Source organism: Canis lupus, chromosome 4 (assembly GCF_048164855.1).
Source record: "Canis lupus baileyi chromosome 4, mCanLup2.hap1, whole genome shotgun sequence".
Taxonomy (NCBI): Eukaryota; Metazoa; Chordata; class Mammalia; order Carnivora; family Canidae; genus Canis; species Canis lupus.
This window is the reverse complement of record NC_132841.1, coordinates 21,063,270-21,078,963: the sequence shown is the minus strand read 5'-3', so window position 1 is coordinate 21,078,963 and position 15,694 is coordinate 21,063,270. Positions and strand designations below refer to the sequence as shown.

The window sequence follows — 15,694 nt, the reverse complement described above, 5'->3', positions numbered from 1 at the left end:
TGATCTCCAGGTCCTGGGATTGAGCCCCAAATCAGGCTTCCTGCTCAGCAGGGAATCTGCTTCTCCCTCCCCCTGCTCATGCTCTCTCTCTTTCTCCCCCCATCTAAAATAAGTAAATAAAATCTTTTTTAAAAATTAAAAAATAAAAATAAACGACAACAGCGAAACAAAACTATTGTAAAGTAACCTCCCCTCTTAATGCCCAGGCTCTTATTTTCTTTAATCATTTTTTAGTTTCACAAAGAAGCCTCCTGAGCCACCCCTCCTCAGGAAGGCCTCCCCTTTCTGCCATCTCCTGAGCTCAGATGACGTCTCAGCCTCCACCTTCTCCAAGAGCCCGGATTTTGTGTCACAAACCTAAGTCTGCAGCAGAGCCATAATCAAACAGCTATGCCCACACTTAGTCCTTATTACTAGTGCGCTTCCTGTAGCTGAGGGTTTCCTACTTAACTTTAGACTCCACTGAAAGGCAGTTTGGGGGGGAAATTTATAAAATCCTAGTTATTCCAGGCGGCCCAGGGAAGGGGCGGGGCGGAGGGGGGCGGTTGCTCAGCGGTTTAGCGCCGCCTTCAGCCCAGGGCCTGATCCTGAAGACCTGGGATCAAGTCCCATGTCAGGCTCCCTGCATGGAGCCTGCTTCTCCCTCTGCCTGTGTCTCTGCCTCTCTCTCTCTCTCTCTCTGTGTGTGTGTGTGTGTGTGTGTGTGTGTGTGTGTGTCTCATTAATAAATAAATAAAATCTTAAAAAACAAATACAAGTAATTCCACTAGACTTTGATGAGAAAAAGCATTTTCTCCTTCCTCGATGTAATCAAGCACTCTTCCCTAGTTTAAATGTTTCCCTGCAAATCCTTATTGGAAAATGGCACAAAATGGGTCAAAACGTTTCCAGGAACTTGCTGGTATTTTAAACAAAGTTCTAGAGCTATATCTTTCTGGAAAGGCAGTGCAGGTGGGACCTTATGAACTTGGGCTGAGCCACTCTTGGATGTGTCTGTGTGGCCTTGGACAAGTCCCTTAATATCTTTGAGCTGCAGTTTTTCTCAAATATGAAGTGTAAATAATCATGTCTACTTCATATGATTGCTTGGGGATTTTAATGGGATAATACACATAAAGAGTGTATTATCAGCACAGTGCAAGATACACTGCCAAAATCTGAGGTACGGTACTGTCGTCATTGTTATTATTATTATTATTATTATTATTATTATTATTATTACATAAAGATGCTGGTAGGGATTTGGCTTAGAAAAATGCCAAAATCCTAGATAAACAAAATGCATTCACCCCGTAGTTGTCAAGAAAATATGCAAGTTTGTTTCTCAAATTCAAATGAACTCCAACAGAGCTTGAGAAGTCTCTTCCTTCTTCCTGAGGTTTCCATTTCTGAGCTCAGATAAGAGGTGTTTAATTACTTGGTGAATCAGATCTTGATTTTGGGGCCTGATTCCCCACAACTGCTCCTCCTACTATCTTTACAGATTCTATGACCTCTGCTCCTCCAGCCAGCAAAGATGATGACACCTCATAGCTCAACTCCACTTGGCCTCTTCTAACATTTTCTGAAAACTTCTTCATATCAATTTTTTCTAATCTTTTTTTTTATAAAATAATAAAAATGTGAACCTCAGCCTATCCCCTGTCTAGAGAGATCATAGCAAGTTCTCCCTCAATGGAATCAAGTAAATGATTGATTGTACTTTTTAATTATCTGATAGTTAATAATCACCTATAAAATACAAGACATCATGCTATAGACCCTGTAATTGGAGAAGAAGAATATAAAACAGTGCCTGCCCTTCAGAAACATCTGTTAAGTCAGGGGACAAGATACAAAAGCACCAAGAGACCAGTGACATAGGGACAATCATTGTGGTGACCCTGCAACTGTGCCCAGGCACAATTTGGGGCACATGGCAGAGGTCTGGTCTAAGTTTCCCCTCAGCCCAGCAAGTAGCTTTTGTAGTCGCTGTTTTGCAGATGGGAAAACAAGTAGCTCAATAAGTTAAGTAACTTATGCAGGGGAACACAGCTTGTTCTGAGCCATGATTCAAAGACAAGTCTGTGGGACATGAGAACCCATTCCTTGTCCACTCTTCCCCACTGAGAAGTGGCTCATCCCAGCAATAGCAAACATATGCCAGGGCAGTCCATAATGTCAAGGTGCTCCATGAATTGACTTGTCAGCTGCGTGTCATGACAGCATGTATAGGAGGAGATCATGGGCCATCACCCCAGACAGCTGGAGACTGGGGATACCTGACTCCAGACCGTGTCCCTCTAACCCCAGAAAGCTCATTGTCCTTTTCTATGGCCCCTTATTTATTCTCACAGATTTACAGAAGATTCAGCTTGACTTCTCCCTGTTTATCAGTTGAACATATGAGGCACACAGAGATGGACCCCAGCTGGATAGTGGCACAGCTGAGATTGTACATCCCAGATACGGTGTCTGCTCAACATCATTGTCACTCCAGTGACCCTACCTGCATCCTCCTTCTAAAGGCTCACTAGAGAGGTGAGACTCCCTGAGCCTTCCTGTTCTTATTCTAGTCAGTTTCGTCAGTGGCCAATGGCACTAGATGTGGTCCCCAGACCACCAGCATCCACATCCGTCACCTGGGAAGCTGTTAGAAATGCAAATATAAGGCTGCAATGATTAAGAAACTCCAGGGTGGGGCCCAGCAATCTGTGTCTAACAAGCCCTCCAGGGGATTCTCACGCAACCAAGCCTGAGAACTAAAAGTAAAATTTGTTGCCTGTGCTGTGCCCATGTCATGTGCAAAATCAAGGCTGCTGCATTTACAAGTTCTTTGTCTCACATTTCCACCTCACTGTTCAAAAAGAAAAAAAAGTCCACTCCTGTTTCCAGCCTGACTCCTGAACATGCCCACATTCTCCAGCCCCAAACCCCAAATCCTGCACAGCTTCTTCCCTCCCTGGCATGAACCTTACCTCTTCCAATTTAGTTTGTCTGCATGGAAAAGAAAAGGTTAGGCCGAGGGGAAATTTCTTATGCTTCAACCCTCTCGTCTTCATGAAATCTGCCAGACAGTCAGCTATGTAGTCAAACAGCTACACAGAAGAAAAAGCACAGGACACTGGGCTAAGGCATGGTCACTTATAAACTTGATTCCAAGCCCACCCCTCACCCCCCCGCTGCTTCATAGAGCCCCTGCCCCAATACCTCTGAGCCATTCCCTCGGATAATTTCATTGGGTGTTGGGTAGAACTGACTCTCCATCTGGACGTTTCTTTTCCCCTCTTCAGAGACTTGGACCTTTAAGACACGAAACTTGGACCCTCCAAGATCCAGAGAAAGAAATTCCCCATTTTCTATAAAAAAACAAGCAAAAGTTATCATTTATTGAAGGTCTGTTATATGGCAAGCTCAGCCTTAGAAGTTGGACATGTAATAATGCCACTAAGTCTCACAAGCACCCCATGGGTTAGGTGTCATTTTACCCACTTGCTGAGATTTTAGAAGTGAGCCCTCCCAGCAAGGGGCAAAGCTGGGGTGTGACCCAAATCTGCCTGGCTCTGCAGTCTGGGCCCTGCTCACTGGTCCATGCTGTAGGGCATAAACGTGAAGAAGGCAAATATATACCCACCTCAGGCAGGCAGTATTAGAAATGGGACTTGAGGGCAGCCTGGATGGCTCAGCGGCTTAGCGCTGCCTTCAGTCCAGGGTGTGATCCTGGAGACCCAGGATCGAGTCCCACGTCGGGCTCCCTGCATGGAGCCTGCTTCTCCCTCTGCCTGTGTCTCTGCCTCTCTCTCTCTGTCTCTCTCTCTGTCTCTCATGAATAAATAAATAAAATCTTAAAAAAAAAAGAAAAAGAAAGAAAGAAAGAAAGAAAGAAAGAAAGAAAGAAAGAAAGAAAGAAAGAAAGAAAGAAAGAAAGAAACGGGACTTGAGGGTAGAGCCTCATCCAGCATGCCACAACCAGAGCAAGGAAGTGGATACTCCAAGTGTGGTCAAAGTCCTGATAGGGCAGGAGGAAGAGGCAGGGAGGTGTGCAGGAAAGGGAAACCAGTCCCCATACAAGCCTCAGTCTCGTGGGCAGAGGGAATATATTCTGGGAGGTTAAAACAGACACGGACCAAATGATGGCCCTTACAGGACCAAGTATCTTCATATTTTGGGCCAGACTCAGCCCAGCACAAGAGAGATGCTATTAATAAAAAGATGGATATGATGCATACTTAATGCAAAGCAACCCACTTGGGTGACTTCAACTCAGGATCCAGGGAGAATTCCTGCCATGACCCTCCAGTGTCCTGCATCAGCCACAGATAGAGGATAAGAATGCAAGTGTGTAAACTCATGAACCCACAAGACTTTGTGCAGAATTGCCTGTGCCTGAAAAGTAGGGACACCTTCATGATATACACCCAAAGCACATGTAAGTGAACCATGACCGCAAACCTGGTCACTCAAGTGGCCTTGTTTTGTGCCATGTGACCAAACATACAGCTGCATGGAGATAAGGCACCAGCAAGCCATTCAGATTTATTCCTTGTGAAATAAAACAGTGAGGAATTGTTAGTTTGTGGTAAAGACTGAAGTGAAAGCCTCCCCCAGCCCAGAGCAGCTGGGTAGCCAAGGTGTTCACATGTGTGTAGGCTGAAACCACAGAGAACCCCAGTCCAATGGCCTGAGCGTACCACAGTGCCTGCCTTCGGATTCCCACAAGATCCTGTGGGATCCCCTTTTTGCTTTCCCTGTCCTTACACTACAGTCTTCCTTTCTTGACCTGATTCACCTGGGTTCTCTGTTCCTGACAATCAGACAGCTAGGCACAGGCCCGCCTGAGCAGTGCTCTGCAAACTTTAATGTGCATGTGAATCTCCCAAGAATTTTAACATGCAGATTGTGATTCAGTGGAGGCAGGGTCTGAGATTTGGGTGTTTGGGGGTGTTGGTTTTTTTTTTAAGTAATCCCTATACCCAGCATGGGGCTGGAACTCATGACCCCAAGATCAAGAGTTGGGTGTTCTAATCCAGCCAGCCAGGCGCCCCAGAGACTTTGTATTTCTAAACAAGTTCCCAGGTACTGTGGCTGCAGGTCTGTGGACCACAGTCAGAGTAGCACAGGCTTAGTCATTTACAGACCCAGCCAGCTGGCTGTTTTGTTTTAATGGAGATTATCTGGAAAGATAGGAAAGATTCTTATCTTCCTAGATCTGCCCCCAAAGAAGCCTGATGGAGCCATTTATTATTCGGAAAGGGAATCCAGAAAAAAAAAAGAAGAAGAAGAAGAAAGAAAGGAAACAAAGGAAAGAAAAGGAAAGAAAGGAAAGAAAAGAAAGAAAGAAAGAAAGAAAGAAAGAAAGAAAGAAAGAAAGAAAGAAAGAAAGAATGAATCCAGGGACCTAATACTGTGCAACTTTTGTTAGCATTCATCACATACCAAGCAAGAGATGCTTTCATAGATGTTATCTTGTTGAGTAAGAAAAAGGATAGATCACACAATCCCTGTACTAACATTTACTAAGCATGCACTCTGTGCCAAATAATATGCCAGGTGCTAGGGAAGCACAGGGAGCGGTATCTAAATCAAAACAGGAGTCAACACCCCAGAAGAGGTGGAAGAGAACTGAGGGCAGAAGAATGAGAGAGAGAGAGAGAGAGAGAGAGAAGCAACCAGCCAGAGCAGGTCCCAGGAAGAGCTCACATAGGAAGGGCGGCAGGGTCTGCTTTGGAGGAAGGCGGGACACTAGCAGGTAGTCTCAGGATAAACTAGGAAGGGTTTTAAAAACTGCCCCACCCCAAAGAGCTTGAGCTTTATCCAGAAGGTAAGGGGGAGTCACAGAAAGGTTTTAAGCACGGGAGTACCAAGCTCTGGTTGAGATTTGGGGAACATGCCTCTGGTGCCAGTCAGGATGGATGAGAGGATTTTCATAAAAGAGGAGGTTCCTGTACTGCAATTCAGATCAGAGGTGATCTGCAAACCCTAGTGTAGTGTAGCATGGATTCATTCTTTCCTCTGGCTGCCAGGGGCCCTTATCAGTGTGTAGTCACCTGGCTTCACCAGTGACTCAAGACGTGATTTCCTGGAAGCCACCTGGCATGATCCCTTCTGTGACTTTGACCCTAGAGAAAGGACTCACTGGACCCTGAGGGAGGGAGGACCTGCCTAGGAGAGGCAATAGCCACAGAGGGGCTGTCAGGATCTCTACAGCAATCATTATCACAACCTTCCATCATGGGGATGTAACGTACAACATGGTGATAATAGTTAAGAATAACACATTGCATATTTGAAAACTGCTAAAACGACAGATCTTAAAAATTCTCAGAAGAAAAAAGGAATTTGTAGCTATGTATGTTGCCAAATGTCACTGTGGTGATCATTTCGTGATATATATACAAATATCAAATCATGTTGCACACCTGAAACTGTTATGTCAGTTGTTATGGCCCGGGTGCCCCCCTGGGCACACCCATGACTCAGGTGCTTACTCTGAATGACCAATCAAGGACCACAGTCCCTCCAGCACTCTCATAGAGCAGCGTCTGGAACTCAGCAGATTTCAAAGCAGGACTGTCTCTCTCAAAAGCTTATGTCCCTCCTGGGTGGCACATAGCCTACCCTGTCACTCACCCACCATTGAGGGAAGAGGCTTCCCCCATGACAGTTCCTGAGGACCTCTTAAATGGCAGAAGCTACTTTGACCCAGTTATTGGCTCAGAGGGCCCCAGAACCTGGCTAATCCAAAGTCTCTGAGAGGTCCCCAAACTTCAGCCCCTACTATTTCAAGGACCCCAAAGCCCCCCCTGGAGCTTGGCCAGAGCACTCGACCCTGACATTGGTCCTCAGTGCTCTCTCATCCGACCTGAGCAAAATGTCAGGGTTTTTGTTTTTTGTTTTTAAGATTTTATTTATTTATTCTGAAAGATGCAGAGAGAGGCAGAGACATAAGCAGAGGGAGAAGCAGGCTCCTCAGGAGCCTGATATGGGACTCAATCCAGGGACTCTAAGATCACGCCCTGACCTGAAGGCAAACACTCAACCACTGAGCCACCCAGGCATCCTAACACCTCAGTGTTCTTATGGGGTTATGTGAGACAGTGAGTTCCTAACACCTCTGACCACAGAAGGTGGCTGGTAGAGACATCAGTTCCTGTCCCTCCTATGGCTCTGCCCAGAGGCTGAGAATGGAGGCATTGGATGGAAACTCATGGATTCCTTCTGAAGGTCTCTAGGCTGTGGTCAGCGAAGTAATAGTTCCCCAAAGATATCCATATCCTAATCCCCGGATCTATGAATCATGGCAAGCGAAAATTAAGTTACAGATGGAATTAAAATTGCTCATCAATTGACCTTGAGGTTAGGAGATTCTCCTGGATTATTTGGGTATGCCTAATGTAATCACAAGGTCTTTAAATGTGAAAGAAGGAAGCAGAAGGGTCAGAGTCAGAGAGAGATTTAAAGATGCTATCTGGTTGGTTTGGAGATGAGCCAAGGAATACAAGTGACCTCTGGAAGCTGGAAAATGCAAGGAAAAAGATTTTATTCTACCCTAGACTTCCAGAAGAATGCAGGCCAGCTGACACCTTGATTATAGACACATTTCAAACTTCTGACCTTCAGAGCTGTAAGGGAGTAAATGTGCATGGTTTTAAGGTGCTAAGTGGGGCAGCCCTGGTGGCGCAGTGGTTTGGCGCCACCTGCAGCCTGGGGTGTGATCCTGGAGACCCAGGATTGAGTCCCGCGTTGGGCTTCCTGCGTGGATGGAGCCTGCTTCTCCCTCTGCCTCTCTCTTCGCTCTCTCTGAATGAATAAATAAATAAATCTTTAAGGTGCTAAGTGGTAACTTAAGTGTAGTATCTTATTACAGCAACAATAGAAAGCAAATACAGAGGCCAACTCTCTTGTTTTGCAGATACAGAAACTAAAGCTAAATATTTTGCTTTAGGTCACTGAGAAATATCAGGGCTGGGCCTAGAGCCCAAGTTTCTTGAATTATCATTTACTCTTCCTTCCACTACATCATGTTGTCTTTCCCTTCTTACTACCTTGGGCCTAGAATCTAGATACTTAGGCATGAAATACCATTCATCATCCATTCAACAAATATTTCAGGTCCTAGTATGCATCAGGCACCATGCTAGGTGCTCAGAACACTCTGGTGAAGAAGACACAGACCCTGCCTTAGGGAGCGTTGGGCCAGTAGGGAAATTCAGGCATGGCAGGGTAATAGAAAAAACACCTAACCCAGCATGGGATGGAGACAACCTCTACCCTGAGACTGAAAAGCTAAGTTGGTGTTCAGGAGGTGAAGAATGTTGGGATGCTCCAGCAAGTGAATAAACAAAATGTGTGGGGCCAAGGTGAGCAGAGAAAAAGCAGGGTACATTTGAACTTTGGTTCAAAACTTCTGGTATTGAATAGACTGAAGCATAGGGAGCTGGGGAGGAATGTGCACAGAGGACTAAAGAGGTAAACCAGGGTACAGGAGCAAACTTGAAATACTCATCAGCCAAGAAGAAACCAGTGGGATCAGGTCCCTGGCAACCCCTAGCCACACTCACCTGAGCCATCTGGAATGGCCCTGACAAAGGTGGGCAGCATCTTCACAGAGGCTGTGGGGTTGGTGTCCTTCCCCAGACCCTTCTGCATTTCAGCCTGGAAGCGAGCCATGATGTCCAAAAGGGTCTCATCGGAGAGCCGCATGTGATACAGGAACCTGTCCACCTGGAACAGATGCCGGGGTGACCACAGCTGCCTGCTAGGGAAGCTGATCCTCCAGTCAGGGCTGTTAATTCCCACACTCATCGTAAAGCTATTTTTCTGACCCTGGGGACAGCTTCATGATGTGGAATCCTAAAGGTTCCTTGCCTGACCCCTCACCAAGCTAGATAGAGACAAGGTGGGAGGTTGGAAGGGTAGAATGGAATGGAAGGCTGGGAGGGGAGGTAGGAATTTATTCCCCTGAAGGGCAAGCTGTGAAGAAGAAAAGATTCTCCCATTTTTCTGATGGGACAATAGAGGGGCAAAAGCTACAAAGGATTCAGGGTTTCTAATTCCCAGTTCAGGGCCTGTACCACGGTCCCATTGCCTCTCCACTGCAAAAGACTAGCTTGAACCTTAAATTCCTAAGCATAGAACCTTTCTTTTCCAGCGATGACAATACATATCCAAGCTTGTTTCCCTTTGTTTATGGGCTGCTAGGAAGCTCAGAGCTAAATTCAGTTCCAATTGCAATCTGTAAATTCTAGTTCTTTAAATTTTCATTCTGTTTTTAACTGAAGTTGTTTGAATTAAGATGAAATTTAATTTTTAAAGCCAGCTCAAATTGCTGCTGGAAATGGGTGAATGGCACTCAAGTAACCAGGAAGCTGGGGCAAAGGACCATTACCCTAATGGAGGGAAGGTATAAAAATCACGATGGCTATGCTCAGTCCACTTGAAGGTAGTTTGTCCTATCAGAAATGGCAGAACAACTTCCACCTTGTGCTAAAGCTAATCTTTTGGGAGTGGCAGCCTGGATTCCGAGGGCTCATTGGAATGATTATGGATGGGGCAGGAGCGGGGAGGGTGGCATAGGTGCCCTGTGTTTGCCGCTTCTGCTTTATATACATACTGAGCAACCTCTCTACCCATCTTGGTCACAAGGAGACTTGATCCCAGCACATTCCTGGAGGAATCACTCTCCCACACTTCTCTCTAAAGCTAAGAACATCTGTTGACGTCTACAAAGTGCTCTCACAAACATGATCTCATTTAATCTCCCTGACATTGCTTTGAGGCAGCCAGGTGAGGCCAGAATTTTTTTGCTTCTAACTGAGAGGTGAGGACCCCAAGGCTCAGAGCCATGGCGCAGCTGTGGGAGAGCTCTAGGTGAGTGGTGCACTGGAACTAGAATGCAGGCTCCATACCCCGCACCTCACAGCCTGGCTTTGTGTCACAGTTCTGTGTAGGATGCAGGAACCTAACAGGGACATTACACCCAAAGTAATGGGACCACACGACCTTTATCATAGCCATCAGCCAGGCCTAGTGAGCAGGGAATCCCTCCCGTGCAACCTGGGACCAATCGGAGACCCAAGCCAATGAAATGACTCATGGTTCCAGGGACTCAGGAGCCAGCAAGAGGCCAGAAAACTATCAGAGAGCCATTAACAACAACAAAAAAAGGACAATTCGGCTTTCAGTGTATTTGAGGAGATAGGATGGAACCAGGTCATGCTTCATTAAGGGCTTCCTGTTCACACTGTGTCTGTTTATGACTAATTGGTTGGCACAGCCACAGACATGGAGAAAACTGATGGAAGGGATGTGATCCAAAGTAATTAGGGCTTGGGGAAGGCTGGGATGAACTACTCAGGAAATTTGCTCCTTTTTCATTCCAAAGTCTCTGAAATATGCCCCCAAACCTACTGCTCATTTTCGCTCAGCCCCAGAGTATAGGGAACGTCTCCAGCATCCCCATAGTGTCATCATGGTTTTGAGGTCCTGCTGGGGTCATCTGCCAGTGGCAGTTTAACAGTCATTCAGGACTTTGGGTTCCTGCACCTGCTGTTTCAGTAAGTTAGAGTCATGACAGAAAGAATATCAACTTAGCAACAGTTCTTGTTTATTCTCTGTACCTCCTACAGGTCCTGGTATAGTAGCTAGAAGGGAAGAATGAAACATAGGTTAGGGCAAAAGAAAAGCTCTATTTTATTTTTTTTTTAATTTTTTATTTATTTATGATAGTCACACACACACAGAGAGAGAGAGAGGCAGAGACACAGGCAGAGGGAGAAGCAGGCTCCATGCACCGGGAGCCCGACGTGGGATTCAATCCCGGGTCTCCAGGATCGTGCCCTGGGCCAAAGGCAGGCGCTAAACCGCTGCGCCACCCAGGGTTCCCGAAAAGCTCTATTTTAAATCCAAACAGGTGATCTGGGGCCTGGGGAGCCAGGCACATTCTTTGCAGGCACTAAGGGAGGGTGTATTGGAATTGCAGAAAACCAAGCACAATTTTGAAAAGATTCTGAAACCATAAGACGAGATATCTTCTAAACAAAAGAGGCTACGAGCAGCGCATCTAACATAGGAAGAGCAAATTCAAAGATGTAAGCTCAGACCTGTAGAATGACAGAATGTGGCAGCCGGAAATGAACCGCTCTGTCCAAAGGTCCTATATGAATTGAGGGTCATAAAAGGGTTCACCTCTTTGACCCAGTGATTTCAGTTCTGGGAATCTAGCCTTATAATCATCCCAAAGATGGAGAACATTAAACACATTCCTATGTTTTTCAAAGCAATATCTTAATTGCTAAAAAGTGTTTTTGAGGTGACACCTGGTTGGCTCAGCAGTTGAGCATCTGCCTTTGGCTTAGGGCGTGATCCCAGGGTCTGGGATTGTCCCGCATCAGGCTCCTTAGAGGGAGCCTGTTTCTCCCTCCGCCTATGTCTCTGCCTCTCTCTCTCTCTCTCTCTCTCTCTGTGTGTGTGTCTCTCTCATGAATAAATAAATAAAATCATTTTTTTAAAAAAGTGTTTTTGAAAGTAGCCGAGTTATGATGAGCACTGGGTATTGTATGTAAATGATGACTCATTGAATTCTACTCCTGAAACCAATATTGCACTGTTAGCTTAACTAACTAGAATTTAAATAAAAATTTGGGGCGTGGGGGAAGTACCCAAAAGTCCAACAAGAGGAAAAAGGTTGAATTATAGTATACCCAACTTGACTGAATATTAGAAGATGTCAGAATGGTAATTATGAAGAAATGAGACAAATGTACATCAGTGGTTACAATATAACAATAAGTGAAAGAAACAAGATTCAGAATTATAATTGTAAAAACATACTATAAAGGCTTCCCCAGGGCAGATCTGACAGTGTTTGTGAGGGGGTGGGACTAAAGGTAACATTTTCCCCTTTTTGTAATGCTGACTTACTCAACTGTAAAAAGTACACACTGAAAACCTAGCCAGTCCTTCTCTTATGAGTGAACAATCTGCAGGTCAATGACCAGACTCAGCCCAACATTATCAATAGGTCAAATAATGTCAATATATTGAATTGGAAAAGAAGCTACCAGAGTGGCTTCTCCTTTCTTTTCCTTTCCTCCCTCCCTCCTTCCTTCCTTCCTTCTTTGTTTTGTCTTTGTTTTAATGTTGGTATAGGGAGATTTTAAAACATTGGTCCAGGGTCTGAATAGTAACCCTTACAAGCAAAGTATAGCCCAGGGTCTTGACAACCCTGGAGGCAGGAAGTACAGAAACTAAGGAGGGGACAGCTACCTGACCCTGGAGAAAGGGCCTGTGCCTTTTGACCAGGTGTGTTTTCACCACATGGAAGAGTACATGGACCTGTGTTCTCAGAACCCATGATTCATCCAGCAACCCATAAACCAGATGCCCATCCTATCTCAGGCACCTGTTGCTTGAAGTGGCTACCAGTGCTCCTGACTATCCTGACTCAGCTTACTCTTCAGCTTTCTTGAAGGAGAGAGGGGAGGGCCAACTTCAGGCCTTGACAAAGGCTGACCATCCTCCCAGAGGACCTGGAACAAATCAGTGGAGGCAGCATAACCTCCCTCCTAAGCCTGTACCTGAGCTGGTAGACAAACACATCTCCCTGATTCTAGAATGTAAAAAAAGGTTAATCACCACCAAGGGGCCCAAGAACATGAAACTAATTCACAGAACCAAAGGTAAAGTTTCCAAAGATTGCCCCCTGGAGGTTTAGAGAGACACCACCGCAGGTTTCCTCTTTACTAAGCAAGTAATAATGGAAAGTGAATCCTTCAGCAGTGCGGTGTAGGATTTTTCTACCTCCTTAAGAAGCCGGTAGAGGACTCCATGAATCGAATCACTATATGAAATTTAAGACAGCTTCAATCAGATTGATTTGCCATATTTTAAGATTTGCTATAACTTCTAACCCAAATCTTTGATGAATAGAATTTAGTGAAGGCTTACCCCACCAAGCACAAGAGGGCTGTTAAGGGGCCATGCTTTTTCTCTCTAAAGCCAGGAGGCATCATGGCACAATGGAAAGAATGCTAGGGAAGTCAGAGACGTGGGTTTAATCCTCACTCCACCTGAAATACTTGGGTAACCTTGGCTAAGTCGGCTTGCTGAGATGACTTCTATTATCTGTTAATTGAAAGACACTAAAAAAAGAAAAAAAAGAAAGACACTAGTGCCCAGAGCCCTGCCACTGGCAGCTGGAGTGGCTAGCATGGCAGGCTGAGCTCACTCCAGGCTGCCAAGGGACAATGCTGATGGGCTCCAATTGAGCCGTGGCAACTGTTAAGTGGCCTACCTTGGAACAAATTTTGTGGAGACGTTTCTTGAGCAAAGTGACAAAATAATGCACGCCATTAACAGCCTATCATCGGCAAACAGCATGTGCCAATAATAAATATTTCAATTATTGTACATTAAAACCCACACTCTTAGTTCCCATGCTAAATTCTTTCAAGCATATGAAGAATCATGTGAATTACTTTAAAAGTTCTCAAAATTTCTCTCCCCTCCTTTGTAGCCTTTCCCCCAAAAACTCCCCTTATATCAAACACAATCATCTTCCACCTTTCTGAAGACTTTCTCCTCATCCCCTCCCATCCCCTATCTACCAGGATAGTGCCAAGTGAAATGCAAGGCTCAGGACAATATGTAATGTTGAGCCGGGGGGGAGACTCACTTCCTCTCCCCACTGCATGAGCCCTTTACTGGTCCTGTGCTCCCTGTGTCTTTTCTCATAAGCTTTCTTAAATCCTTTTGGATGTAAGCACAGTATCAGTTAGTTCTACCAGTGAAGAATGAATCGGTGCTCTCTCAGCTCTGTGAGTCCTTACCTTCTTGATCTGATCCTCCTTCAGTTTGCTGAAGTAAAATGCCATCAAGTGTATTGCAAACATTTTTTCCAAGTCTGGCTTCTCTGGAGATGGGCAGAGATTTCCGTGCAGTGTTTACTCCCTCGTCTCTGGAGAGCTGCCCACTTCCAGTTCAGGCTGGAGGCCTCCGGGAACTAGGTGCTACAGATTAAATACTTCCAGGCTGCTTAGGGTTCAATGATTAAACTTTGCCCACTCTCTCCGGTCCCTCCCTCCAGCATACACTTAATTGTCTAATAGGAGGCTTGGGATGGTAGCTGAGGGCTGGTGGAGGGGTGGCAGGGGATAGGTTGCTTGACTCTGAAAATTGAGTGCCACAAAATCTCGTTGCTAAGCAACACTCTCAAGCCAGTGCTCCACCAAGCCCACTCAGCCGAGGAAAATCTTCTGAGAAGTTGGGCGTTAAACAAAGCCAACTTTCAACCAGCTGAGCTGCTCTGCAAGTGCCTGGTCTCAGCCTTTTCTCTTGAGTCCTTTTCTTCTCAGCCCAGGGATATAACTCCTGACTCCCTGCCCCTCTGCAGCACTGTCTTAATTAAGACTAAACACTGCCCTGCTCAGGGAGACTTCAAGAATGTTGGGGCAAATCCCTCCCTTTGTGACAGAGCAGATCTCTTGCTTAATAGCCTGTGGTAATGAAAAAGAACTGATAAAAATTTATCTATTCACAATGATAAGCCAGCAAACCTTGACTGTACAGGTGGTGACCCAGGAAAAAATATCCATGAGAGAAGATGAATTGAAGTCACGGGTGCTCACCAGAAAGCTGCCACTGTAGAGAAAAACTAAAGTCTGAAGTCACAGACAGGAAATGTCTCATATCACAAAGATATGTGGTTTATTCACTCATCTCACTCATCATACCTGATGTGAGGACCCAGAAAAGGGCTGATATGTGAGTACAGTGGACCTTGGACTCTTCCCACAGTCATTGGTCAGCTAACAAAATCAATAACAACAATGATGTTAACAAGAGTAGCTAGCAAGGATGGAGCACTTATGGTTCCCATTTCATAGATGGGGAAACTGAGGCCCTAAAAGGGTAAGTGACTTACTCAAAATCACAAAGCCTATAAATGGTACAATGAGGAATCAAACCCAGAAGTTTCATTCCAGGGCCCAGCTCATAACCAATATGCCATATTGCCTCCCTTCTTCCTCTGTGCAGTAATAAACTGAAAACTATTAATAGCACAGCTTTCTGTTGGGTACTGTCAAGAATTCCCATTACTCGGATAGCTAAATACAGAGATATCATTCCAACAGGGTCTTCTCAGTGAGGGGAAATAACAAATGAAGGAATTCCTAACCATAACTTCACAAATATTAACCACAGGCTTCCTAAAATTTAGCAACAGACCAGATATTAACACAGGTTTGCTGAACACCCCAATGTTTCTTACTCCTACATAGCACCTGCTCTTCAATACAAGGGAAGAAACGTGTTTTCCCTGTCGGCTTAGCAGACTCACTTTATTTGCTTTTCTACTGCACAGTCTCATGAATCAAATGATTACCAAGCACTTGCCTAGTGAAAGAACCTCCAACTGTTGCCTCTTCAGAAGCCACCAATTCTCCAGCCAGAGCTCTTTACCCATCCACCATATGTATGGGCCACTGGAAGTCCAGTGTAAGCATGGAGTTTGATTAAAATTACTCTAGATACTGTCCTCAGCCTGATATAAAACTGTCTCCTGATTGAGAAACCCTATGCTTTCCAGGCTGTTTACCCCTCAGACTATGAACTTTCTTTTAGCTCCTTTACTTTGTCTATTATACAAACAAACACAGGTTAACCTTCAGTTGCTCAAACTATTCAGTTCCCCAAACCATGTGGAATTGTTGGT

The 15,694-nt window shown here is 45.2% G+C and overlaps 1 protein-coding gene across 1 annotated transcript in view; it reads right to left on the bottom strand.

The window, feature by feature from the left end:
* HKDC1 (hexokinase domain containing 1) overlaps positions 1–14,288 on the bottom strand; it is a 41,209-nt gene extending 26,921 nt beyond the window's left edge. Inside the window, exons 1-4 of the mRNA XM_072822856.1 lie at positions 13,809–14,288; positions 8,541–8,703; positions 3,190–3,338; positions 2,958–3,077 (exon numbers count right to left, since the gene is read on the bottom strand). Of these exons, the coding sequence (XP_072678957.1) occupies positions 2,958–3,077; positions 3,190–3,338; positions 8,541–8,703; positions 13,809–13,871 (495 nt within the window). The 5' untranslated portion in view covers positions 13,872–14,288. The remainder of the gene's footprint in view (positions 1–2,957; positions 3,078–3,189; positions 3,339–8,540; positions 8,704–13,808) is intronic.
* Positions 14,289–15,694: the final 1,406 nt, after the last annotated feature.